The following is a 26,660-nucleotide window of genomic DNA, read 5'->3' as shown; positions in this document are numbered from 1 at the left end:
CCGTTTTGAGTGGCGTCACGCGTGACGTCACGAGGGCAAAATTCTCCCACTAAATTTAGCGAAAATATTTTCCGCAAAATTTATCAGAAAATTTCGCCCTCGCGACGCCACACGTGTCGTCACGTGTGACGTCATTATGGGAAACGTCCCATAATGCGACGCGCGGTTACCGCGACGGCGACGCCGCTCAAGCCGGAAACGGGCGCCTAAGAGCTGCGCTCTAAACGGTAAAGTATCTTCCGGTTCCTGCAGGATAAGCTTTCCCTCGTGAAATTTCGCTTTTTGTTGGTGAAATTTAGTAAATAACATCATAGGTTCTTAAAACTTTCCTGGCACGAACACGTTGTGGTATTTATTCTGGACGCCACACTGCGTCCTCGTTCCTAAGCACGGTGAGGCGGTCTAATATTAATTTATTCTGAAGCATTCGTTTCGGCAACTTTCGGGTGATTTTTACCAACGAAAAAACACCCGCGAAAAGCATGAATTTTTTTTTTAGAGCGCAGCTTTTAGCTGCTTGTTTGCAGGTTGACCGGCGTCGCCGTCGGCGTTACCGCGCGCGTTGCATTATGGGACGCTTCCTCGCTACAGTTAGCGGGGGAATTCCTCTGCTAAATTTAGTGGCAAATGTCCCCACGAAATTTAGCGGAAGAATTGACATCACGTGACGCCAAGACCAAATCAGTTTCCTCGCTAAATTTAGCGGGGAAACTGACGTCACGACTTTGTGTCACGTCACCCATCAACAAATTCAGCGGCAGGAGGAGGGAAGGGGATGAGGTGGATTAGGAGGGGAGGGTACGGAGGAGGAGGAGGAGACAGGGCATACCCTCCCTACCCATTCCTTCCCGTCCTCGTTCTCAAGGGCTGCGCTATAGTTTCGCATTCCAAGATTTATAGAGGTCTCTAATTTTTTGGTTGTTGCTATATTCTAATTTTGGGTGTATTGACCCATTAAAAAAAACTTGGATATTCGTGTTTCTACAGTGTGTCAATCAGCCATATGCCAACTTAGTTTTAACCATCAATTATCTCTCGATGTCTCCACAGAATAGTGCTACAAGTCCATAAGTTCTAGAACGAAGTAAAAGGTTTACATTCATGTCTTTCTGAAACTGGCAATGGGAGGCTGTATATCAAATGCCCCGCAAACTATTAAGCCGTGGCCCCGCGGTTCATTCATCCTACATAAGACAGTCTGCGTACGCTTACTGAGGCGTGCTTCACGCGAGGTTTGACGCTCTCGTCAGATTGGTAATACAAAAACTGCCTGCAGACCTGTTACAAGCATAAAAAAGGTAGGTAGCAAAAAAACCTGATTCAAACATTCTTGAGCCGTGTTCACAGATAATTCTATCGCCGTGTGTGCAGAGTACACCGCGTCTTTTGTATCATGTCAAAGTGCGACTGCAGCAGTAGACCATCTTATATCTTGGGCGCATCTGATCGAGAGATATTACAGCATCGGAGAAACAATGGGAAATTATCGCTCTTGACCTTGTCACGAGGACAAGGAGAGACAGTGACGGTGGAGGCGACAACTATTTGTCCGCTTCCCGGACACAGATTATTCGGCGGGATCACGTAGACGTCTAACTCGGGAAACTATTTGAACTCATTCAAGTCGCACACACTCAAAAACATAGGGTCATACTCGACAAACAAGCGGGGGACAAAACTTTTATCTGTTTCTCAAACCGTTTTTTTTTTTCTTTTTGTGGGATTCTAGATGCTTTTTTGGTGCTTGCGCTATCCTGAACTCGAAGGGCGTGAAGAATGCCCGCGAAGACGGTGAATCGTCTCTTCTTTGCGGCTGGTGTTATATTCCAATGCTTCACTTTTGGGACAACAGGTAAGAGAGGTTACATTTTTTTACAGCTTGTAGGATTATATAAATGCTCACGCGACTGAAACTATCGTTTTCAGATTATGGCGAAGTGCTTGGTAAACGCAAAGAAATATTATCATTGATATAGTTTTTCTTTCCCTACTGCGTAAAATAGATGTAAGGAATTACGATGTTTTAAATGTGTGTATAGGTAATATAAGTATCTTGTTTTTTAGCTTTGTTTCAATGAATAGGTGCGGATTTTCTGGGTGCCACTTTCCTATAAACAATTAAAAACAACACACCGCTAACGTAGAAAATATTGAGTCCTGAGTATACAAAAAAACTAATGTTTGGAACCCATTACAAAAAATCCAATTACTTGTAGTCTTACTTTTTGGACTGATTTGCAAGAACTTGAATAATTTTTGAGGGGGAAATCGGAAGAGTAATTTGATTACCTCTGGAAGTAATAAAACTACTTGTAACCATTACTATCCCCCTCGCCCTGTTGGTTTCCGGGCTTCTGAGCACTTAGTCACTACAATTTGTTAAAAGAATGCTGCGATATATCTACTCTATCGCCTTCTACATGTTCCCAACAATAAAACAAACAAGATCGCTACCTAACTGTACAAAAGAAGGTCCTACACCTTGTCTGGACAGTTTGCGCAGTATTTTCTTGTTTTTGGAGCTGAGACTGTGAAGCCCGAATTCTTTAGAAAAACCTTTCCTTCCAAAGTTCGAGGGTTAAAACAGGATCTGCGTCTTTATTATCCACCAAGCATTTAAGTTCTTTCTTCTACAAAAAAACTCTAACTCCGACCTCAAGCACCTCAAGCATTTGGTTATGCCAGCCACTGTTATTGTTTCGAGCTTAAACTCACTCCTTCCGCCCTCTTAAATGAGGGAGGTGAGTGGTTTTTGCTTTATTGGTGTATATATATATGGGCTAGGACCCTGTAGATCTGCAACAAATACTGTTCACAATAACACTGGCGTTAATCTTATTTTATTCGGGGCGTTTGTGTGTGAATGTGATTTACTTTGTACGTAATTAAAAATGCCAGTATACATGAAGTGTCAACTTTGATAAACCCCAGTTTTAATATATTGGGTAACTTCATAAAAGTAACCACTGATACATATCGAATTCGCTGTAAAGGGGAATATTAAAATAACTTCTGATTTGAACTAAAAGTAAATTTTGAAACCATAGAACCCCACTTATAGTGGACAAAAGAGAAGTGAAACACAACTTACCCAATAACATATGCACACAGCGGGGCTGCCGTATGTTAGCTAAGAGAATTAAAAATGATGAATGCGGAAGAAAAACGTTCAATTATATTTATGTTTATTATCATAATGCTGCTAGTGCCATCATAGGCGTTGTAAAAGTATGGACCGCCACATAATAAAACAAAACTTAAGAGACTTAGCATGAACATAGCCTTTTAGGAATGATTTAGTGAATTTAAGTGCACACGCACAAAGGACCTGGTTAGGAAGCTGATATGCTATGCAATCAGTAGCGTGAGAAAACAAAAATAGAGGTAAAGGTAATATCGAAAACATGGTAGAGTCCCATGCGGGCTTAAATCGTAAAAAGTGAAAGCTGTAACGCCGAATCGCAGCTCTTGAGGAGGAGGAGGGAAGGGTACTGAGGGGAGGGTAGACCTCTCCTCCTCCTCCCCTTTCTCCTCTTCCTCCCCTCATTCTTTAATATGCTCCGGGGGGTCACCTGTCCTCGGGGGGAGAGGGTCACGTGACCTCGGGGGGGGGGGGGGGGGGGGCACGTGACCTCGGGGAGGTCACGTGACTTTGGGGGGTCACGTGACCTTGAGGTGCCCTTGTAAGGGGTCACGTGACCTTGGGGTGACCTTGGGAGGGGTCACGTTACCTTTGGGGGTCACATGAGCTGGGGGTCACGTGACCTTGGGGTGACCTTGGTTACGCCGACGGCGACGCGGACGCCGACGCCGCTCAAGCCGGAAACGGGCGCCTAAGAGCTGCGCTCTAAAAATCCTGCGTGCTTTCTAACATTTTAAATACCTATGAGGCACATGGAGGGATCATTCATAAATGCCAGAGATACGACTGGTCCGTAATCGTTGACAATGCGCGAAACTAACCGATAAGCTTTTCTAACACTTTTATTTTCACGACGCGATTAGCTACAGTCTACAAAAAGAACAAGCTTGCAGACAACAGTAAGGAAAAATATTCCCCTCCTCCAAGACTGCTCGGTTATATTATACTGTCATAACTTAATCCAGTGATGGATTCCTACCCTAGGTTAAAGGGATTGTCCGGTCGAAACCGGAAGTACTTAAGTTGTTGCGCTCGTTACATCGAGGGAGCCTTCATATAGACAAACGTTATTTTTATTTTGGTAAATGATCTCCCGTTATTAATTAAACCTTTCATGAGCCTATGTACGAAACTGCACCCCAAATTTAGCCAGTGTCAATGGCTGACATCCGTAGGTGCTGCGTGACGTCACAAAACACAAAGGTTTGTCGGATGGTGGGGATAACAAGCGTTGGTCGACGGGTGTCTTGTATTTTGTTTCGAATTATATAGTCTCCTAGGCAGTACCCTACTGAAACACGGTTCTTTTAATGCAGTTCCCAAGCACGTGCAGAAAAACTCCCGCCTTTTAGCAGGATATTACACGCAGACAGCCAAAAGCTTCGAGAAACGTATGCTGTTTCGCGCAAACACAACTGTGACGGACGCCGATCGAACTAGGGGTGCTTGCAAAGCAAAGGATATAGATTTCGCCTCTGAAGTGGCACAGTTAGGTACACGAAGCGGCATCTGGGCACATATTTCGGCGGATCCACTGGATCGGTGATGAGGCTGCGGGTCGTTCCCCCAGAGGCGATGTCCGCGGGCCGAAGGCAAACGGCGAACCGTTCAAATGCATGTCGTCACTTGACTTGGACGAGCTTGGTGAATCGTAGTCACGCTCCATTTTCACACGCGGGTCAAACAGATATCGGGCTGCACGCGTGCTAAATACAACTTATGGTATCATTTCGAGATGGCCTAGCTGTTGGTTTTGGTTTCGCTGCATAATCAAGGTCTGTTCGATTCGGCCAGGAGGTTCTGGTAGCGGCAAAAGCCCCTCAAAGGGAATCTTTGCATTTCGACGATAGGTTCGCTGCATCGGAATGATTTTACGTCGGGAGATCGCCGGCGGCAGCGCGGTCGGTATACCGGTCACCTCAAAAAGGAAAGCCTGACGGTAGCGTCTTGGCCAAGACAGTTATCGACCGTAACTTCGGCGTCAAGTTAAAGCGAGAATCGGCAAATATGCCGATTCTCGGCGTTTTTCCCAGGCCCGTTAGTGGGCGTCCACAGATACCAGCGGACAAAGCATGCAGTTTTACGCTCAGCTACGGGGACATGCGAGTGTCAACGCACTAAATCCCAGACCTCTGAAATGTATCGGATCTTCAGTATGCATCCAAGAGCAACTGAAGGCGGGGACTATCATGAGGGCAATACCTTTCCTGTGTCTGTAAGTAAGAATATCAACACTGTGGATATCCGCAAAGCACCAAAAAGAAACAATTTACGTGAGCCAATATTTCAACACTCACCACAGGGAGCCAAACCTACGCGAGCAGGTGCCCAAAACGCTTTCAAAATATCATAATCATCAAATTCCTACCCTCGGTTATGATCTTAATTCCGTATCCATCACGGGTACGTTATTATCATAAATGAGAGGAAATGCAACCTCCGTATCGGCGTTATTGTTAAACATTGCAGACATTTGAGCAAGAGCTGCGAAAAATGGTACCGCGAGCAGAGGCGGACGAGGAGTGTCGTCTGCTATCGCCGTCTGCTCTTGTCGTCTGCCTCTGCACGGACGCTGAACTAGTTCAGCCAGTTCAGGGGAATCGAACAGACCTAAATTGACTGGCCCGATTTGGGCGAGGAGTGGGTGGACGTAGTTCAGTATCGTTGGCACAGCATCACACCTCAGCTTGTAACCCTTCTGTCCGCTTAGAGCTCAGCTCGTAGCTTTCTTCTGTGAGATGATTGCTGCATAAGCGAGATCTCGATCTTGACGGGAACCCAGTCCCTACGCACGACGACGATCCGCTTTGCTCGTCACTGCACGTCTCGCGGAAAAGTGTGGAACGTCATGTCTTGGCTCGCATGTGCTGCCCGGTGGATATGGCACCCAACCGCGCAACAAAAATCTCACCCAACCACAGAACAAGTCGAGCACAAGAACAAAAACGAAGCACGCTGAGGCGTTCACTCACAGGCAATCGACGAGACAAAAATGCTCGCTTTGTGTTTTGTGACGTCAGAGCTCCAATGTTGCCAACGAAAACCGCGTTTACGCTAGAATGCGATTGGAGCAGTATAAACTCAATTACTCACGCAGAGGGCCATATAAAATTCAGATATTGCACGTACGATGCGTCTCGAGGCAATAACAATGATATTCAATTGTTTTCTCGAATACAAAATTTGATCGGACAATCCCTTTAAGGAGCATAAAGTAGGAATTCGTTGCATTGTAGGAACTCAGGTGGTATAGGGTATTAATGGAGTGATGGGTTCCGACCCTTCCTCATTTATTATAGGGTACGAATCCAGTGATACACTCGTTCAGTATATGAGGCAGTACAGGGTAGGAATCCAGTGCTAGATTCATATTTTGATTAGGCAGTAGAGGGTAGGAATCTTGTGCAGTATAGGAATCTAGGCAGTATAGGATAGAAATCCAGTAATGAAATCCTGCACTAGTATGTAATATCTAGGGTTGTAATCCGGTGCAGCATAGGAATCCAGTGCAATATAGGAATCCAGTGGAGTATCAGATGCCAAGCAGTATAGGGCAGTGATAAATTTCTATCCTAAATTACGTAGCAAACAGTAGGACCGAGTAAGAAAACCCTACCCTTATTCCTCTGTCTTTCCTGCCTTATTCGTTCTCTCTCTCTCTCTCTCTTTATTTCTTTTTCACAGCCTATACCGCTCCGCTGAAAAGAAACAAACAAAAATAAAAATTGGCAGCGATTATATTCTTGAAGTCCTATTCAATGCACGATGCTGTCTTTCAGTAGTTAAATGTTTAATCTACTGAGAAGACATGAAACAGTCGTTTGGGGAAGGGAAGAACCTGATTTATATAAATTTGCCGCTAGATTTAGTGAAAAACTGTTTTTGTGCATTCGTCACGTGACGTCAATTTTCTCTCTAAATTTAGCGGGGAAATGTTTTTTGCTCCATAGGTCAGGTAACCTCAATTTTTCCGCAAAATTAGTAGGGAAACTTAATTTGTGCGTAGGTCTCGTAACGTCAGGTCCCGTGGCGTCAACGTCCCTGCTAAATATTGCGAGAGATTTTTGTACGAAAGAACGCATGAAAATATTTTGGGATTCAAGGTTCCGTTAAAAATCATTTGATTTCCTTAAGAGGCACAGTATTGTTTCAAACCTTTAGCGGTACGTGATATACCAACACCACCTAGACAGAAGGCCTCCGTATGAAACGTTATCACAGTCGGATCGCGCTCGGTCGGCTATTGGACCCGAGCCCGACCTTCGACGTGCTGATTGGCCACGAGCCGCAGCCGAACACTGACGCAGCACTCGTGCCCAATCTCTCGCCTCGATCGATCTGACTATGATGACGCGTGTGGAGGCCTTCTGGCTAGGTGGTGTTGGATATACCAGCCAATAAAAAAAAACTTTACTTTTGTGTGACTATAATTGCAAATTAAGCGTCAATAAATACTCCCAAGTCACACGAGACTGGGGTACGGGCTACAACAATGTCTCCAACCTCATATAAAATGTAAATGCTCCAATTCTTGCACGTTTTAGATACCACGTTAGTGATAAGTTTTGGAAAGCATGTTGACATGCGAAATTTGTTTACCCCCTTAAGATAAGTAAAGCATAAAAATTAAAACAAAAACAAGTTGCGGGAAAGTTTTTTTTTTTTTTAATTCTGAATCCTGCTTCTTTAATCAAGCAATGCCGTAGTGAATTAAGTAGTCAATTAAGTTTCGTTTTCAAATTTCAGAAACGTGCGACTTTGAGAATGGCCTATGCGAGGGTTACAAGACCAACTGCTCTCAGCAAGCCTGCTTCAAAGTGGCACGAGTGAGTGACTTGGATGTCGGACCCAGCGTGGACCAAGGGCCGGGCACAGGTGAAGAAAGCGTCTGAATTCAGATGAACATAGAGCGTGTTAGTAAGGAGCAAACTCACTATAGTTGCTGTAAACCTAGAAAATCCACAGAGAGTCCAGAACACCTCAGCACTGCTTCGTAGCCAATGAGGTCGTCGCATTAGCCTATAAGAATGCGGAAAACCAAGGTACGAAGCAAAAACCCTAAACATAATACGCCACGCCCTCCGTGTCTTAAGCTGTTATTGATGGATGGATGGATATTTAATTATCTTGTGTTTTCGAGCTTGAATTTTATTTCTTCTTATCAAAAAACCGCACATCAGACACGCGAAGCCGCGCAGTGACCAGTAGTAGGGATGGTTATCCCGATATATTTAATGTATACAGAAAACAAGATAGGAGGGAGAGATATTACGCATCATGTTCAAAAGACGCTAGAGTAACCTACCGCTTAAGAAACACACAGCTTTGTTGATTATGATCGTGAGGCTAATTTGGGACGTGTTCTTCAACGTTCCGATTTAAGTAACGCCGCAATGCAATTAGCCGCAGAGCTGTTATTCACCACGCCCGGCCTTTCTATGCTGTAAAACTATGAAACTGAAAGCGTAAAAAAAAAATATTTTCTAAGTAGACATTTACACGCATTACGAGTATAGACCGGGTTTAGAACGGTATCATATTACGAGTAACCAAGAACAATTATTTAGTTGCGCCATTACAGTTGCGGCAATTTGTATCACATCGATGTGCTAACGAATCTCGTGATGTTGCATCATAAATGCGTGATTACCTTTCCAGAATATACGCTAAGTAAACTGCGAAGCTTAACCGAGCCAGATAGAGTTGTCTCGTATGCAAATGCAGATAGCCAAACGATTTTGGAAGCGTGTCACACGTTCAGCACTCCGAGAAGTGTGATATCAAAAGATTCCGAGTATTGCTGATGAGTGAGTGCTTTAAGTAGAATGCTGCGTACAAGCGGAACACGATGATAATACTTTTTAGTGCGGGGGACACCGTGGGGGAAGAACGGTCTCCAGCACAAGCTCAGTATTGCGATATAAATGAGCTAGTGACATATACCGCCAGGCGAAAGTTGCCTTGTAAGCTATTTTGTATAATCGCTTATCATATTGACGGTGTCTTCAGCTGCCGAGGGAAGTTAGATTAGTGGAGTGCAGATAAGCAAGGCTGGGGAAATATCACACTACAAAGGGATCGTGGCCGTAGGAATGCCATTTTCTGGGGTTGCCTGTGTGCACACGCAGTCTGTAACAGAGGTGGTGCTCCGCCATTTTTCGCTAGCGCCCACAAAAAGATATTGGCGGACAATAATAGTCTGGAGCGGGGGTAGCCGATGGTTTGAACATTGACGCGCTGTAACTGTGTGTCACCTTTTAATGCAACAACAATGCATGTGTATTAGCTGGATAGAGTTTCAAGTACGCCATCAGAAACACTTTGTTCGTTTACGAACAGATGACGCCGAACCTTCGCGAAAAATCAAAGTTGTGGAGACAAAACTAACACACAAGCGCAGCCTAAGGGTAAAGTTGTAGCTTCTAATTTTGAAATGAAGTAGAGTGTATATTCCGTGCAATTATTGTGGTATCGCTATTCAACTTTGAACAGTATCTACATTTTATTGTCAGATTTAAATTTATATTGTTAGACATATTTCTGGTATAAGGTTGTAATTTGTTGAGGATATTTTTCGTTCCTGTCATCAGGATATGCCAGCCTTGCACACCCACGAACCGCGATAGACAGTCCCAATGCGTCATCGCTCATGCCTCTAAACTTGAAAGTTCGTAAATATCCAAAATATTTTACCACATACGCGCTCCAGTCATATCCCAACATAAGAAAGTTTGCTGCCCTTACATAATAATCAGCGTCACTCAGTATACAGTGTGACGCTTAGGATAGGTCATCAACCAATAGTGCTTGGCAGGGTGTGTTGCGTATAGTTTAAGATTGGAGGAAATTTAGCGGTAACGAATGCCACGATCAGAAGAACTAGGAATGTGCACTCTTCGAAGAAAGGTGAAGTCCTGTTGTCCTTCTGGGTCATGTAAGTTATGACTTGACCGACGACTGCGTTCGTCAAGAAAATAGTTTCTCCTCGCAGCTCATTGGCCAACACGCTGTGCAAAACAAGTCTGCCTTTTTTCGACATCAGGTGTGAGAACCGCGAATGCTCAGAAATCCGATTCGTGTGAAGCGAAGCGTCTGAGCATGCACAGGATGACGGCAGCGCCACCGCATTGGCGTGACGTCAGAACTGCGAGTTGGTTTAAATTTTGAAATCGTCAAGCGAGTGTTCTTGAGTACAGAGTACTCAAGAGTATTTAAGAGTACTCAAGTGTACTCAAGAGTTATTGAGTACAGAGTACAGTTCCTGAGTACACCGTACAGAGTATTTTGGTGCAGTTCTTGAGAAAAACCGTACGGGTTGTCCTGACTGGGAAAATCATCCGCTATATATAGCGGGATAATTTATCCGCTAAATATGACAGAAAACGTTTTGCGTTACACGTCACGGTTAGACGTGCTTCTCTGGTTACGTCACTTCACACTGTGACGTCATCAAACACTGGGACGTTAAGGGTCACTGCGGCGTCATGTGACCCGATTATGTAACCTGACAGCGTGATTTCACAATACGTCATGACTAGCGTGCAGTGTGTTTGCGTGTCGTAAGTAGTCGGCAGAGTGTGCTCCGCAGCACCTTGAAGGACACTTCACATTATTTGCAGCTCATCGCAAGGACTGAAGTATGCTTTCTCCCCAATTTTGTTTCCCACAGAAAGCGGTTCGGTCGCGTACGCTTCGGGCGAGGGGATCGCTCGACTACGGCGTTCCTTCGAGGCGCCTTTCTGCTTCTCCGGCTGGTACCACCTGACTGGCGTGAAGCGGCCCCGCGTGCTCTTCCGCTGTACGGGACCCTTCTCCATGACCTTCCATCTCTCGTCTGAAGCCTTCGTCGGCTTCTGGCACAGGGTTGTGTACCCGGAGACGCGGACCGGACTGGTGAACGTAAGTTGTTGCAAGAGGTGTATGTTTATAAACATAAAACGACAAATACAAAATTCTACGCAGGCAGAGAAAATAGCAGCGAACACAGTTAGGCTGTGTTCCAAAATTTACTCGATCCGACTCGGGAGTAAAGTTTTTGTACCGTGGCGTTCCAAAACTTACTCGAGCTTACTCGATGACGTCAGAACTCGCGTTCCAGAAGCGGGTTGTTTACTCCGGAGTAATTACTCACGCTACCCTCCTCGATCGGGGGGTTACGTCGGATCAAATCGAGTAAATACGTCACGTGATCTGCACGTCGTCTGCTTTCCGCGCCGACAGCCGTCAAACCTCGCTTGCTCCGCTGGTTTTGGTGGCGGACCTTCGAAATGACAAAGAATAGGTGGAGCATGTTTGGTTATTGCGATTTGCTGTTTTCAACGCACGAATTGACTGCATTGCATCCAGACTGTGCACCTTCCCCGGGAAGTTATACTTGTAATTATCAGAGTGCGAGCGTAAACAGGAGCTTCTCCGCATTCTCGTCCTCGGCGTTGGAGGGAATGCCGTATTCTCACGTTCAAGGCTGAAAATGTTTGAACGCAGTAAATGATAAGGCAGTATTTTTGTTTCCTCTATGGTGTGTGTAATGAGAGGATAACGCTTGTAAAGCTGTGAAGACCTCGGTGATTTCATTATAATCATATACGCGTCAAAGCGAACGTCGGTTTCATGTCATTTTTTAGAAAGCACCCTCGTGCTGAAGCACTACACCGTGTGGAATCAATTTCTGCAAAACATAATCGGTGCAAATCGCAATGCGTGAAATATATGCATTTAGGGCGATCGCGCTGATTAATAAAAACACAATTTTTGATATCTAACTGTAAGGGGTAAGTAATTTTTATCGCAATATACAGCTCAAAAGGAAGATGAGTAAAAGGAGCTGATGAATCCACCGAAAAAAAAAACAAAAAAAAACGCGTCGTTATTAATATTATCGTGTCTTTGAGTGCTTTCTTTATGAGATCGTCTGCTATTTTCTGCCACCGCTGCTGTGTTTTATTTTTGCCGTAGCCCAAGACGAAGCCAATCCGCGTAGTATCCAGGTTATTATCCCGGCCGTTCCAAAATCGAGTCGCGGATCGTTTACTCGCGATGTCACGTGGTATTACCCATAGAGTTATTATAATGTCCGCTAGAGGTTCAAGTGGCGCTAGTGTGCTGACGCAAATTGAAGCAGACAGCAACCAGTCGAAAATTGACTTCCGGTAATGCATTTCTATGGGAAAAAGTGAGTGCATTTTCTCTCTGCGCTCGATCATAAGAGCAAATATACCGAATAATTCATACGTACTAGTTAGCTTGGAACATTTCTCAGTCAGGCCGACGAAATAATTGGACAGTTACGGTGTTTTTCTTTCAAATTCATCGCATTAAAAACGGTGCTAAAACAGCTTCGTACGTGTATTTATGTGCACTGGCGGACACTGTTAGCGCGAACACGACGTCGGAGCTTTTCAGCGTGGAACGAACGAAGAACATCTGGAAATTAAGAAAGACGGCAAGAAGTACGCAGTAACACCGGATCACTAACTACACGTGCATATACGATCAAAATTAATTGAAGGCCACGTAATTTATTCCTATTTTAAATAAGTAAGTACCGTTTTATTCTTTCTGCTCTGAGCGAAGCTGCTTGTTCTACGTTCAAAATATCACTCGCACGCTCGAAATCTTTGAGAACAAGTGCCCGATAAAAGCTGCCCGGCAGAGAAAACAATACGAAGAGACAACTTTTATAGCCCACGGACTTTATTCTCTACGTTTTGAATGTTTTTATCCGCTCATGCACGAAGGGGGCATTTTTATATAGTGACAGGACTGGCATATTATCAATATATAAGCGCCACCGGATTGCTGGCGAGCCTTGAACACACTCTACATTCCTTTCGATTGTAATTTTGCTTCGAATCGTCGCTTGTTTCTACACACCTGCTGCGGAACACACGTTTGGGACTGAAATGTAGCGAAGTTAAACATCGGTCACTGATGAAGAAAAATGCGCTAACTAAAGCAATTACACTTTTACAGTGCTAATCAAGGTACATACTATTCGGTACGACCCAAATAACCAAAGTATTCCGTGTTAATTTCCGGCTAAGAGACAAAATGCACGCGCGTTTTCCCATAGGAATGCACAGGAACACCGCAGAAGTAGACTGGTTGCTGTCTGCTTCAATTTGCGTCACGGAAGTCGCATAGACACTAGCGCCAGTTGAACCTCTAGCGTACATTATAATAACTCTATGGTATTACCCTCTGACGTAGGAGGCAGGTTGCTCGGGTAAAATTTGGAACATAGCCATAGAAGTACGGTGACTGGAAGGCGTCTTTGGCGGGTGCGCTTAGCGTCTCATGATTCCCATGCCTCGGGAAGGGTTACGAAGGGGGATAAAAAGCGGAATCACAGCTGGGTCATTCCATGCCAAAGGAGACGGCAATTTTCGTCATATTTTGGTTATGCTTGAGAAAACTAATATGAATAAAGACACGTTCGAAAGTAAGGCTGGTTAAGTTTGAGGGCTGAATTACGTTTATTTTTGGTGATGTCATGCTCCAAAGTGCGGGGAATCGGAGAAAACCTTCTGTATTTCGATAAATTGCTGAAAAAAAGCTTTTCTTATCACGCAATTTTAATTTTGCATGCAATCGGTCACTAATATATTCTATTTTACCTTGAAAGTAAAACACCTTTAGGCGCCATTTTGGGTCCAGACAGGCACTCCAAACCTAAGCAAATTTTTGCGATTTCTGGATTTTTTTAGTCAACTTGAAATTAAAGTTTGATTAAGAAACTTTTTTCACTTGTTTTACTGAACCTTATGCTCGACTAGGTTGCATTACAATTATAAAAAAAAATATTCGGACAGTTCTTAAATAGATCGTGAATATGTCACTTTTTTCAAAAACGGCCATATAGAAGGCAAGAAAAAGTCATGTGGGCTACGGTGCTCGCACTTTCTGAAATAGCCGAAAGGTTAACCAACCCCTCTGTTCAACATATCAAAAAACGAGAAGAGTACTTTTTGATATTTTGGAGAAGTTATTTTTTAAATATGAGGCAGAACAACATCGCCTCCAGGTGTCCACCTCGTCGGCTACGCTCGCCGTCGTCTGGAACAGTCGAGTGAAACACTGCACGGGGAGCTTAATTTCGTTAATTATATTTGTATAGCTAACGCTAAGAATCTTGACGTTGTTACATGACTATTTTTAGTGACTAGAAAGTGCATAATTTGTTTTTCTCTAAACAATATGTTCGGGTGCGCTTGCAAGTTGAATAGCGACAACTCGAAATACTGTTTGGGATACTTTTTATCAAAGACGAAACAAAGCACATTTGTAGTTCACCGACATTTTGTTTTTTTCTTATGTACATGAATGTAACATATAGTCCAGAAATACTATATCCAGATGTCACTCAGATAAGATATCAATATGCCAGAAAGGGCAAGCGAATACTCATATTTAGGGGTTTTCGATAGGAGCACAACACACAACTTTTTTTCATATAGGGGAGACATATATATTTTACGAGTGGTAAACACGCAACATGCTTCTGTTGTGTTATAAGCTTCAAACGGCCGTTGGCCTCAATATCCACTCTTAATGTTCTGCTTCTTTTAATGTTTCACTCTCTGTTTTTCAGTTGCACTATGTATTGGCACCCCAATACCTTTTCGCTGAAAAGGAAGAAAATCACCGTTATCGCTCCGCATCGTTGACGGTTTCCCGCGTTCACTATTTCATTTTTTACAAGCAAACGCAGTGTGACCAAAAAGTGAAGACGCGCCGTCTGCTAACCAATTCTGACGAAACGTCTGCATTCACAAACTCGGTTAGCAGACGACGGCTTTTCTCCCGTCACCTGAGCACATATAAAGTGGAATTGAAGCCTTCAAATTAGCGTGCCAAAAGAATATTACTACGTGGTAACTAAAATAACACCCGCATCCATCGTGCAGGAAGAGTTTTGCATGCGAATTTAAGACATCGCAGCAGACGAATCATTCCGGTGACGTTCCAGACGTGCGCAGTGTTCTAGCCTATGACATGAACTGAAAGCTAATGAAACACTGATATTCTAAATGTGATATAGTATTTCTGGACTATATTTTATATTTATCCACATAAGGAGAAACAAAAACGTCGGTGAGCTGCAAATGTGATTTGTTTCGGCTTTGATAAAAAGTATCCCAAACAATATTTCGAGTTGTCGCTATTCAACTTGCAAGCGCACCCGGACATATAGTTTAGAGAAAAAAAAATATGCACTCTCTAGTCACTATAAATAGACTTGTCATAATGTCAAGATCCTGAGCTTTAGCTATACAAATATAAGTAACGAAATTAAGTTCTCCGTGCAATGTTTCACTCGACCGTAGCAGACGACGGCTTGCGTTGCCGACGAGGTGGACGCCTGGAGGTGATGCAGTCCTTCCTCATTTTTAAAAAAAATATTTCTCTAAAATAACAAAAAATACTTTTCCAATTTTATGATATGTTGAACAGATTGGGTCGGTTAAACTTTCGGCTATTTCAGAAAATGCAAGCACCGTTGCCCACATGGCTTTTTCTTTTCTTTTTTTACCCTCTATAGGGCCGTTTTTCAAGAAAGTGACATATTCACCATTAATTTAAGAACTTTCCGATTATTTTTTTACTATTATAATGCAATCTTGTCGATTATAAGGTTTATAAAAATAAGTAAAGAAAGTTTTTAGTCAAATTTTAATTTCAATTTGACAAAGAAGAATTAAGAAATATTAAAAATTTGCTTCGGTTTGGAGTGGCTGTCTTGACCCAAAATGGCGGCGTAAGGTGTTTTCCTTTCAAGGGAAGATAGAATATATTTGTGCTCTATTGCATGCAAACGTAAAATTATGGGGTAAGAATAACTTTTTTTCAGCAATGTTTTTAAGTACAGGAGGTTTTCTCCAATTCCCTGCACTTTGGAGCATGACGTCAGCAAGAATAAACATAATTCAGCCCTCAAACTTAGCCATCCTTACTTTCAGATGTGTCTTTATTCATATCATTTTTTTCAAGCATAACCAAAATATGACGAAAATTGCCGTCTCCTTTGGGTTGAAAGGACCTAGCAGTTGGAGTGTCACGCTGCTGCATGTCGCAATCCTGGCGGTTGCTCGTAGAAATGTTGGCGAAAGAGGCGAGCGGAAGCAAGGATCGCTGTTGTCGCGAAGTCTCAACTCCTGGATGCTGGAGCTTCAATGGACTGTCAAGCTGAAGGGCGACCTACAGCAGAAGCTAGGCGTCTGCCGCACTACTGCCGTTCCTGTTCCACCGCCAGGATTGCTGAAGGGCAACAGCCCGACACTTTTATGACGTCATCAGGCGGTAATTGACGGCCCACCGTTCAGGGCGCGGTAAACACATCGGTCTAAAATGTGGTTTAGATGTCAAAGCTAGAGGCTCACTGTTGTACCTTTCGGCGAGATTGTCTCGCGGCCTTAACACTTCTTGCAGCTTTCAGCGAATATTAGGTTTGACAAACGCTTTTATTAAAGTGTTTTACCGCTCATCAATGTAGACTGGAACGATTTCTCAGATACTATCGGGACTATTACAGACACTGAGGTTTTTTAGATGTTCAATTATTGCACATTTTGGATGCGCAATTAGGTTCTCTGCTTGTGTCCTTTCTGATGTCAGATTTATATATGCGTTTGTGTGTCTTAGTTCTTTTTTGTTGTCAGTTCTTTTCTGAGCCTGTCCCTTTATTGTTTAGTCATTGGTCAATTTTTGTTTATTTTGAACGGTACTTCAGGGCTTTAGGTTCACCCTCAGGAGTAAGTTTTATTGTTTTCTCTGCGTGTTTTGTTTGGTTTGGTTTTTATACAGCATCCTTATATTTGCCAGCCCCCTCTTTATATGTTTTACCGTCCTTAGCAGTAACCCACAAGAAATCGATATTTCAAAAAATAAAAATAAAAAAAAGCTTACACGAAAAACTTTCAAGTGACGCAAGAGGGTTTGTGGTTCAGATAACCGGTCCCAAAATATTTTACAATAAGTTTGCACATTGCACAGCCTAGTGCGTATCACGGGGAAAATCCGGTTATGCATACATAATTCACAGAGGAGGCCACATTTCTCATGCCAGAAATACTTAAAGTAAAACGAGTTGGAATGGTGTTCAAATCGTCAGCCCCACAAGAACGAACACGTCTTCATACGAACATTATAGGTATGTACGTACGCTCTAAGAAAGTTACAGTGTCCATTTTCCTGAGCCAATCGCTGCAACCGACGCAAGCAGCAACGCGAATGATAGCTGAAAATCTGAAAACATGCTTAAACATGCAAAAAACATTCTTTGGTGTCGCACTGCGCATGATATTTTTCACTGCGCTCCGTGGCACAGTGCTGACGGATTTTCAGCTCTAAAGTTATCATCGTCTTCGTGATAAGCCGAGCCTCCTCCGAAGATTGCAGCAATTTGCTTTTCCAAGTTCTTTGTAGGAAAGTACACGTTGATAATTTCTTGGAGCCTATCATTGGCTCCCCTGAGTTTCGGAAAGTGCGGAGAGTATAATAAATGCTCAATGTGTTAGCGTGTGCGAGTGAACGAATTGAAAACAGTTAGACATAACCCGTGCATACATGTGCATAATGATAGAATCACCGGGGTAGAATCGTGAAGGCCTATTTGGATAGTTCGCGCTTAGATTGGCGTGAGAGGTATCATCGGATTTTCTCTCCAATGTTTTCAAGCTGCCCAACTCCCACAATATACACGATACACATCTGTGACCATGGGTTGTGACCTTCTAAAAAGACCGTTTGTCTTCTTTTGTCGAAACATTAGGGCAAATGTTTCGGAATAAAATACTCGTACATAAGAACAAATATTCACGATAGGTTGTAAGGCACACTACATTACGCTATTACTACGCGCAAAAAGGGATGCTTTAGCGTGAATGCCGTGTCTTAGACCGTCGTTCCTGCCTTTTATCTATCTTCCTCTTTCTAACGGGAGTTTTTTTTTTTTTCCTCTCCGCCTTTTGAGCAGCTCTGATGCGAAAAAAAAAAAAAGAGTGGTATTTTCTTAAAATATTTGATAAAAAAAAACTAAGTATAGCAGTCGTACTGTACCGGCTTAATTTCTCATCGACAGCCGAAACACCAGGCGCATATTGAGGCTGTTATAACTTCCCGCGTCCGAAGACACTCGCAGAACACAATTACAAATTAGTGTATAGTGGAATCCTCTCTTGCTTCCCACCGCACGACTATTAGTGTATGGCATTCTCCTTTCGTTTTGTACCCCTCTTGTAGTAGAGATTCACTTAAGTGAGCAACAACGCGAGTGATCTACCAAAAATATTAAACGTGTCCTTAAACAATGCCTACCGTAGTGCAGCTGTCGTTTCTTGCATGGGATACTGAATGGTTAGAAGAAAGCGAAGCACCTTACATGCAATACATTTTTTTTTTTCCTAGGTTTCCATATCGACCTCCGTTAAAGCCGGCAAGGGAAGCAATTTTCTCGCTCTGGATGACATCACGTTCCAACCGGGCCCCTGTCCTTCAGGTTTGTTATTATGTTGCTTTCGCGTAGTAAATTCACCAAAAACCTAAGAAAAACAGAGAGCGCGACAGGACAACACAATTGCATTATTGAAACGTAGCCTACGAGATTGCAGAGCGACCTAATCGTAACAATAAATCTCACACCGGGAAGCGACCCGCCCAGCTTCGCGCAGTGTAACACATGTAGCTTTGTGACAAAAACCCGTAGTCATTGTCGTCACACGGAAGCAATGATCGATATTCATATGGTTTCCCTGTAATTTAGTTGTGAATAGGCTCTGAAATATTCAGATGCATTTATTTTTGCCGAAGGCATAAGAGAGAAATTTACTGAAAGTTATGATTTTGGCGAAAAGATCTCGGGCTCTAATTAAAATTCGCAATGCAAAGCTGAACACTACTAGGGAAAATGCGCGAAGTGCAGACGAACTAGTGCGTATTAATCATGATGTTCAGATACTAGCACTGGAAAAGAAACTTGAAGATAAATTATAAGGGACAGAAGAAATGCGACAGACAAGCGTCTCAAACTAACGTAACACAATTTATTTCATACCGCGCTTTTACTTTCCTTTCGCTAAGTCATCCGCAACTTCATAAAAAAAAGAAGAAAAAAAAGCTTTGTCTTTAGGGTGACTCAAATTCTAAGCCAATTCGTTCCAAACACACCAAGGCAGAAAACAATAATATCAGACCTAGTGGAGAAGCCGACCGAAACAGTTCTGTTGAACTGTTTCTGTCGGGTTACGTCCTGAGGCTGTTAGTGCTCAAAGGCATAAAAGCGACGAAAACAACAAGCACGCAGACGAAGTAAGACAAACACAGGGCGCGTTTTTAACTAGTTTATTCGGAAAGAACGCGTACTATATCGGCCCCATCGGTCAGTCTAGTCATCATAACATCGGCGCACAGCATTTTTGATAAAACTGACATGTTCGTTTTAAAGGGCGATTCATGCCTCACTACACAATCTGTACTTTACGCTCGAATTTTTAATGCCTCATGCAGTTCTATGCATGATTAGTATTTCTATCTAGCAATGATATTAACATCCTGCAACACCGGTAACGAGGAGCATTTACGGCAGTGAACGGCGTGATGCTCCTCTTTACCGTAGAGCTCCTAATTACCGGCGTTGTATGATATTGCCACGCACGTTGGCGAGTGAGCGCGTGCTTGGCCGAGTGGTTATCACGCTTGACTGTCGCGCGGAAGGTGTAGGTTCGATTCCAGCCATCGGACTGTCCTTTTATTTGCTCTTTCAACTTGCCCTTCTCGTAAGTTCGAGAACATTCTCGTCTGATCGAGTTCCGAATGTTCTACGCATCGAAAGTTCTACGCCGAATGATCCAGAAACCCACGAGGGTACAAAAGGGACTCAGCAGGGTGAGCGGAGTCAGTTTCGCCCCAGCGTTCGACTCTGCTGTCACGCCGACATCGACGCCCGCGGCGCTCTGCTTTATTCTGTTCCTTTTTTGCATTTTCGGGCACAGGTTCGCCCCATTAAACGTTTAGTTTCTCCAGTTATTATCGCCTCATCACTTGTCATTCGTGACATTTTGGTGGAGGTGCGGGGTGTTTGCATTCTATCCCCGTGGACCGTACCCCTCCGAAAACACGCCGGCCAAGTGACGTGCTGAGCCCTGGGAGGTTACTTTTCGCAGAAGACCAGACCAAGGCCCGGTCAAGTCGCCGTAACCAAGGCCTGCCCCGGAACTCGTACCCCTGCCGCAAAAACCAAAAAAGGAGACCGCGACAATGACGACTCTACCCGTTGTTGTCCTACCCGTCGCTGCCCGTACGCTCGCGTCCTTCCACGGTGAGCCTTATGAAGACATCGAGAACTGGCTACAGCAGTACGAGCGAGTGACCGAAGAGCGCCTGCAGAGTCTTTACTTTGCGCTCGAAGGGACGGCCAGGCACTGGTTCGAGAATCGCGAGACGTCCTTGATTCCCTGCACCACCTGCAAGGATGCGCTGAGACGGACATTCGCAACCAATATCGACGGGAGAAGGCCGACGACCTACTTCGAATAAGGACACAGGGACCAAACGAGACTATCACCAGTTTCGTCGAGGATGTTTTGCGCCTGGTCGCTCGCGCGGACCCTCAAGCCACCGACGAAAAGAAGCTGCGGATCCTAATGCGAGGTGTCAAGGATGACATCTTCGGTGGTCTTGTTCACAACCCCCCATCCACCGTCGAAGACTTCGTCACGGAGGACACGAACATGGAACGTGCCCTCCTCGCAAGAGCCAGGCACTACCATCGGCACTCGAGCGTCGCTGCTGCTTCTGCATCGGGCTACGACCTCAGCCCTAGTATCCCCGGCCTTCGCGACATCATGCGCGATATCGTCCGGGAGGAGCTTAAGAAGCTTCTGCCGACTGCTGAACACACGGCCTTAATCTCCATTGCCGAGGTCGTCCGAGACGAGGTTGAGCGAGCGTTCCTACTACCAGATGCCCCTGTCACCATGGCCGCACCCGAAGAACCGACACTGACCTACGCCGCCATGGCCCGACGACCGACGCAAGCTCACCGCCAGGCCGAAGTGAACCTCCAGTGCCGCAGTTTTCCCGAAGCCAGGAAGATCGGGCGCACGCCCACCCAGAACAAGCAGCACCACGAAAGAACGACGTGTGGAGGACGGCCGATCGAGGCCCGCTCTGCTATCACTGCGGTGAAGCCGGCCACATTTATCGTCGATGCTCCTACAGACAACTTTGGCTGCGCGGGTTCCACCCAAGCGACCCGCGCCCAAGATACGACGAACGCCCTCGCGACATCGAGGAGTACTTCCGACGCTCACCCTCCCCAGTGTCGTCTCTCCACCGTGAAGCCCGCTCCCCATCACCACGACGTTCAGCGTCCCCAGTGCAACGACCCCGCCGAGAGTGCCTTTCTCCCCTGCATCGCCGGGAAAACTAAGTGCGGCAACGCCTGGAGGTGACGTGGTCGAAAACGACGGAAGCAAACAGCCTCCAAGAACGCCGGAGCGCTCCCACTCTCCCGACGCCCCGCATCAACGGCCCTGCAACGGTGTCCAACAGCTTAAACGTTGTTATCGACGGCCTCGACGCATCGGCACTCTTTGACACCGGGGCAGATTACTCACTCTTGAGTGGGAGGCTCTCTCGCCGCCTGCGAAAAGTGACAATGCCGTGGGATGAGCCTCAAATGCGAACCGCCGGAGTGCATCTCATCACACCAGTCGGGAGATGCACCGCTCGCGTCAAGATCCACGGTGAGACGTGCCCTGTGAAATTCGTCACTCTACAAGACACTGTAAGGGACGTCATTCTCGGCATGGACTTTCTGTGTGAATACGGTGCCGCCATCGACCTTGGTGAAAACAGGTTGACGCTGCGGACGCCTGTTCCATCTTCAGAGAAACCCCAAACAGCGTCAGCCGCCGTCCGAGTCGCTGCCGACCACGTGAACCTGCCGCCACGATCAGGTGTTCTCGTACCCGTCGTGACCGATGCAGCTACCTGCGGCGAAGTTGTTCTGGAAGGCAACCTTCAATTGCTCCTGGGAAGAGGAATAGGCGTCGCAAGAGGAGTGACTAAACTTCAGGATGGGCGCACCATGGTCCTCGTGACAAACTTCCGACAAGAGACGCAACACCTCACAAAAGGTGCCGCTGATGGCCACTCGAGGAACTTCGGAACTCCGCCGAAATCGCCGCTATTGCTCAAGAATCATCGCCATCTCAGCAAGACATTACGCCGCCAGCGCAGCTTGACATTGACCCCAAGCTTCCAAGCCCGAAACGACAGCAGCTGAGTGATCTTCTCGCCAAACACAGCGACTGCTTCGCGACGTCGTCGAAGCTGCGCCAAACCACCGTTGCGAAGCATCGCATCGTCACCGAGGAGGACGCAGACGCACTCCCTGCGCACCGATCGCAGTACCGAGTCTCCATAAAAGAACGGGAGGTCATCCAACAGCAAGTGGAAGAAGTGCTAAACGACGACATAATGCAGCCTTCAGGCAGTCCGTGGGCCTCTCCAGTCGTGCTGGTTAGGAAGAAGGACGGAACTCTTAGGTTCTGCGTGGACTACCGGCATCTGAACGCGGTAACGAAGAAGGGCGTCTGTCCACTCCCCCGAATCGATGACACACTTGACCGGCTGCGCCACTCTGGATACTTTTCATCGATGGAGCTGAGGAGCGGCTACTGGCAGACCGAAGTCGATGAACGGGACCGAGAGAAGACAGCTTTCGTCACGCCGGATGGCTTGTACGAATTCAAAGTGATGCCTTTCGGCCTATCCACGGCGCCGGAAACTTTCCAGCGTGTCATGGACACGGTGCGGGCAGGGTTGAAGTGGCAGAGCTGTCTGGTATACCTTGACGACGTCGTAGTGTTTTCAAGTGACTTCGACGAGCACTTGCGACGAATCCGAGCTGTTCGCCAAGCCATTCAGACCGCCGGACTCACACTCAAGCCGTCAAAGTGCCGGTTCGCCTGTGACGAACTGAAGTTCCTGGGCCACGTGGTTAGTAACAAAGACGTCCGCCCAGACACCGAGAAGACTCGCGTTGTCACGGCATTTGCAGCGCCAACAGATAAGAAGGCCGTGTGAAGATTCCTTGGACTATGCGCCTACTATCGACGCTTCGTTCGGGATTTCGCTAAAATTTCCGCACCGCTCACAAACCTCAAGAAGGACGCCGAGAAGTTTGAATGGGCCGAGGAGCAGCAGCAGGCATTTGACGAGCTGAAACGACTCCAGACTCCTCCTGTGCTTGTACATTTCGATCAGGATGGAAAAACCGAGATTCACACGGACGCAAGTAACGCGGGACTGGGCGCAGTACTGATCCAAGTGCAAGAATGCATCGAGCGAGTCATCGCCTACGCAAGTCGGACACTGTCCAAGGCGGAGAAAAATTGCTCCACGACTGAGAAAGAATGCCTTGCGGTCGTCTGGGCAATCACGAAGTTTCGTCCGTACTTGTACGGTAGCCCGTTCCGCCTGGTGACAGACCACCACTCGCTTTGCTGGCTTGTGAACCTCAAGGACCCGTCAGGACGCCTCGCTCGATGGAGTTTCCGACTACAAGAGTTCAACATGACTGTGGTCTACAAGTCAGGCCGCAAGCACAGCGACGCTGACTGCCTGTCCAGAGCCCCCGTCGAAACCCCTTCCGGCTGCAGTGACGACAATGACGACGAGTGCTTCCTAGGAGCAGTGAACACCGACGACATGTTACGACGTCAACGGGACGATCCTGAGCTGCGCGCATTAATCGAGCACCTGGAAGGGGGGCGGGAGTACCGTGCTACGTGTCCTCTCACGAGTACTGCCGACCTTCGCCATTCGACAAGGTGTGCTCTACAAAGAGAACTTCGAGGGCAACAACACACCGTGGTTGCTGGTAATCCCGACCAACCTTCGGAAGAAGATCTTTCAAGCATGTCACTACGATTCGACGTCCGGACACCTCGGTTACAGCCGAACACCGGCCCGCATTCGAGAAAAGTATTACTGGCCAAAGCTCCCCAAAGCCGTCCACCTCTACACCCGATCGTGCCGCGAGTGCCAGCGACGCAAGAAACCGTCGACGAAGCCTGCAGGTTTCCTGCAGCCGATTGCTCCCCCGACCGCACCGTTCCAGCAGATCGGAATGGATCTGCTTGGTCCTTTTCCGCCGTCGACGTCGGGAAATCGCTGGATCATCGTCGCCACAGATTATCTCATGCGGTACGCCGAAACGAAAGCCCTTCCATCAGGTACGGCTGTTGAAGTCGCCAAGTTTTTCATCAAGTCCACTGTCCTCCGGCACGGCGCCCCCGAAGTCCTGATCTCAGACTGTGGATCCTCGTTCATGGCCCAGCTCACACAAGAAGTCCTTCGTCTCAGCCACACCAGCCATCGTCGCACCACGGCGTACCACCCGCAGACCAACGGGCTGACGGACAGACTCAACAAGACAATCGCCGACATGATTTTTATGTACGTCGACGTGGAGCACAAGACATGGTCGAGGTGTTGCCGTACGTCACCTTTGCCTACAACACGGCCGTGCAAGAGACCATCGGGGTTACACCCTTTCAACTGGTTCATGGTCGCAAAGTGACGACAATGCTGGACGCGATGTTACCCCACGAACCAGATGTCGACGGAAGCGACGACGCCCAGGTGGTTGCCCAACGGGCAGAAGAAGTCCGTCAGCTCGCCAGACTCCGGATTCAAGCCCAACAACGTATCGACACTGGCCGCTACAACCTTCGTCGTCGGGACGTCCACTTCAAGCCGAAAGACAAGGTGTGGGTGTGGACACGGATTCGCCGCCGGGGTCTCAGCAAGAAACTCTTGAAGCGCTACTTTGGACCCTACAAAGTGCTTCGTCGACTCGGGCATCTGAACTACGGGGTGATGCCGGACGGAACACGGACTTCATCACGCCGCCCTCCACGACCGGAAGTCGTCCACGTCGTGCGCCTCAAGCCGTACTGCGATCGATAGGACTGTGAATTGTGTTTTGTTATACGCTCGATAAGATTATGGTGCACAAGTCTACGTAGTTTGCCGTTATTTTTGTTTGTTGTGCAATTTTGGTTCCCGGAACGTCGCATCGAGACAATGCTCTTTTAATTGGGGGACTAATGCCACGCACGTTGGCGAGCAAGCGCGTGCGTGGCCCGAGTGGTTACGGCGCTTGAATGTCGCGCGGAAGATGTAGGTTCGATTCCAGCCATCGTAATGTCCTTTTATTTACTCTTTCAACTTGCCCTTCTCGTAAGTTCAAGAACATTCTCGTCTGATCGAGTTCCGAATGTTCTACGCATCGAAAGTTCTACGCCGAATGATCCATAAACCCACGAGGGTACTGGCGAGCGGAGTCAGTTTCGCCCGAGCGTTCGACTCTGCTGTCACGCCAACATCAACGCCCGCGACGCTCTGCTTTATTCTGTTCCCTTTCTTTCATTTTCGGGCACAAGTTCGCCCCATTAAACCTTGAGTTTCTCCAGTTATTATCGCCTCATTACTTGTCATTCGTGACCAATATTAGTACTCTTTTATATATAAAGAGAAGCAGAGAAATGCATGGAGGCATTCAAAATTCGGGCTAAAGCGTAAAGATTGTGTAGGTGAGGCATCAATCGCACTTTGAAGCGAAGAGCCTGATTTTATCGAAAATGCTTTGCGCCAATTTGACGATGACTAGACTTGCCGATTGGGCCTCTATATGGACGTGTTCTTTCCGAATAAACTACAGTTGCGGGTACGCCTTTCGCGTGTGTTCCCTCGTCATTGTCCGTGCTGTTCTTGGCGATTTTATACCTTTTAAGACGAGGAACGAAGTGGGACAAATAATCACCTCGTCGTTATTGTTTCCTACCGTGCTGTGTTCGGAACGAGCTGGCATAGAATTTGGGTTACATTGAAAACGAAGTTCGTTTGCTTTTATTTTTGACGTTGTGGATGATTTTGAGCAAGGTGTACAAAAAGCATTGTACGCGGTACATTCTTGTTAGCCGAGCTTGAGGCGCTTCTCCGTCACCATTCTTTCTTGCCTTTTACTTTATATTCACGTTTCCTTCCCAATATCTGGGTTTGCACATCGTAATTAAACTGAACATGACATGAGCACATGAAACGTCGTGCACACTCTCATATTAAAATTGTTCATTTCCGAATAGCGAAGCATTTCTTTTTCTGACCTACAATTGAAGATAATAGTGCTCGTCTCTCCGGAGTTCAATACAGGCGATTAAACATAAGCATTTTGTGCTGTGCATACCTCATTTCGATTTCAAGGGCGACCGTAGCCAAGACTGCCATCTGTTAGCCGATCAAGATCAGCGCAAAAAGTGCGTTGTCATGGCGCTCGACGTATTTGTGGATTTGCTATCACCAAATAAAACAATCACTCGCAAAAAAAAAAAAACAGAAAAGCTCAAGAGGGCTGTTTCTTGACTGCTTGTGATTGGCTTAGTCGCTGATAGCAAACGCATAAAGACCAGGAGCGTCATGATGAGGCAAATTTGGCGCCGATTGATTGGCT

At 46.1% G+C, this 26,660-nt stretch overlaps 1 protein-coding gene across 1 annotated transcript in view; it reads left to right on the top strand.

Annotated features, from left to right (window-relative positions):
* The first annotated feature begins 1,417 nt into the window (after positions 1-1,417).
* The window catches only part of LOC8032364 (MAM and LDL-receptor class A domain-containing protein 1), a 235,723-nt gene continuing 210,480 nt past the window's right edge, over positions 1,418-26,660 (top strand). The window contains exons 1-4 of the mRNA XM_040206373.3: positions 1,418-1,852; positions 7,889-8,017; positions 10,812-11,041; positions 18,548-18,638. Of these exons, the coding sequence (XP_040062307.2) occupies positions 1,777-1,852; positions 7,889-8,017; positions 10,812-11,041; positions 18,548-18,638 (526 nt within the window). The 5' untranslated portion in view covers positions 1,418-1,776. The remainder of the gene's footprint in view (positions 1,853-7,888; positions 8,018-10,811; positions 11,042-18,547; positions 18,639-26,660) is intronic.

The sequence above is a fragment of the Ixodes scapularis genome, unplaced genomic scaffold (genome assembly GCF_016920785.2).
Source record: "Ixodes scapularis isolate PalLabHiFi unplaced genomic scaffold, ASM1692078v2 PGA_scaffold6__148_contigs__length_123643588, whole genome shotgun sequence".
In the NCBI taxonomy this organism is placed as follows: Eukaryota; Metazoa; Arthropoda; class Arachnida; order Ixodida; family Ixodidae; genus Ixodes; species Ixodes scapularis.
The sequence above is the reverse complement of the archived record's forward strand: the minus strand, read 5'-3'. Positions and strand labels throughout refer to the sequence as shown.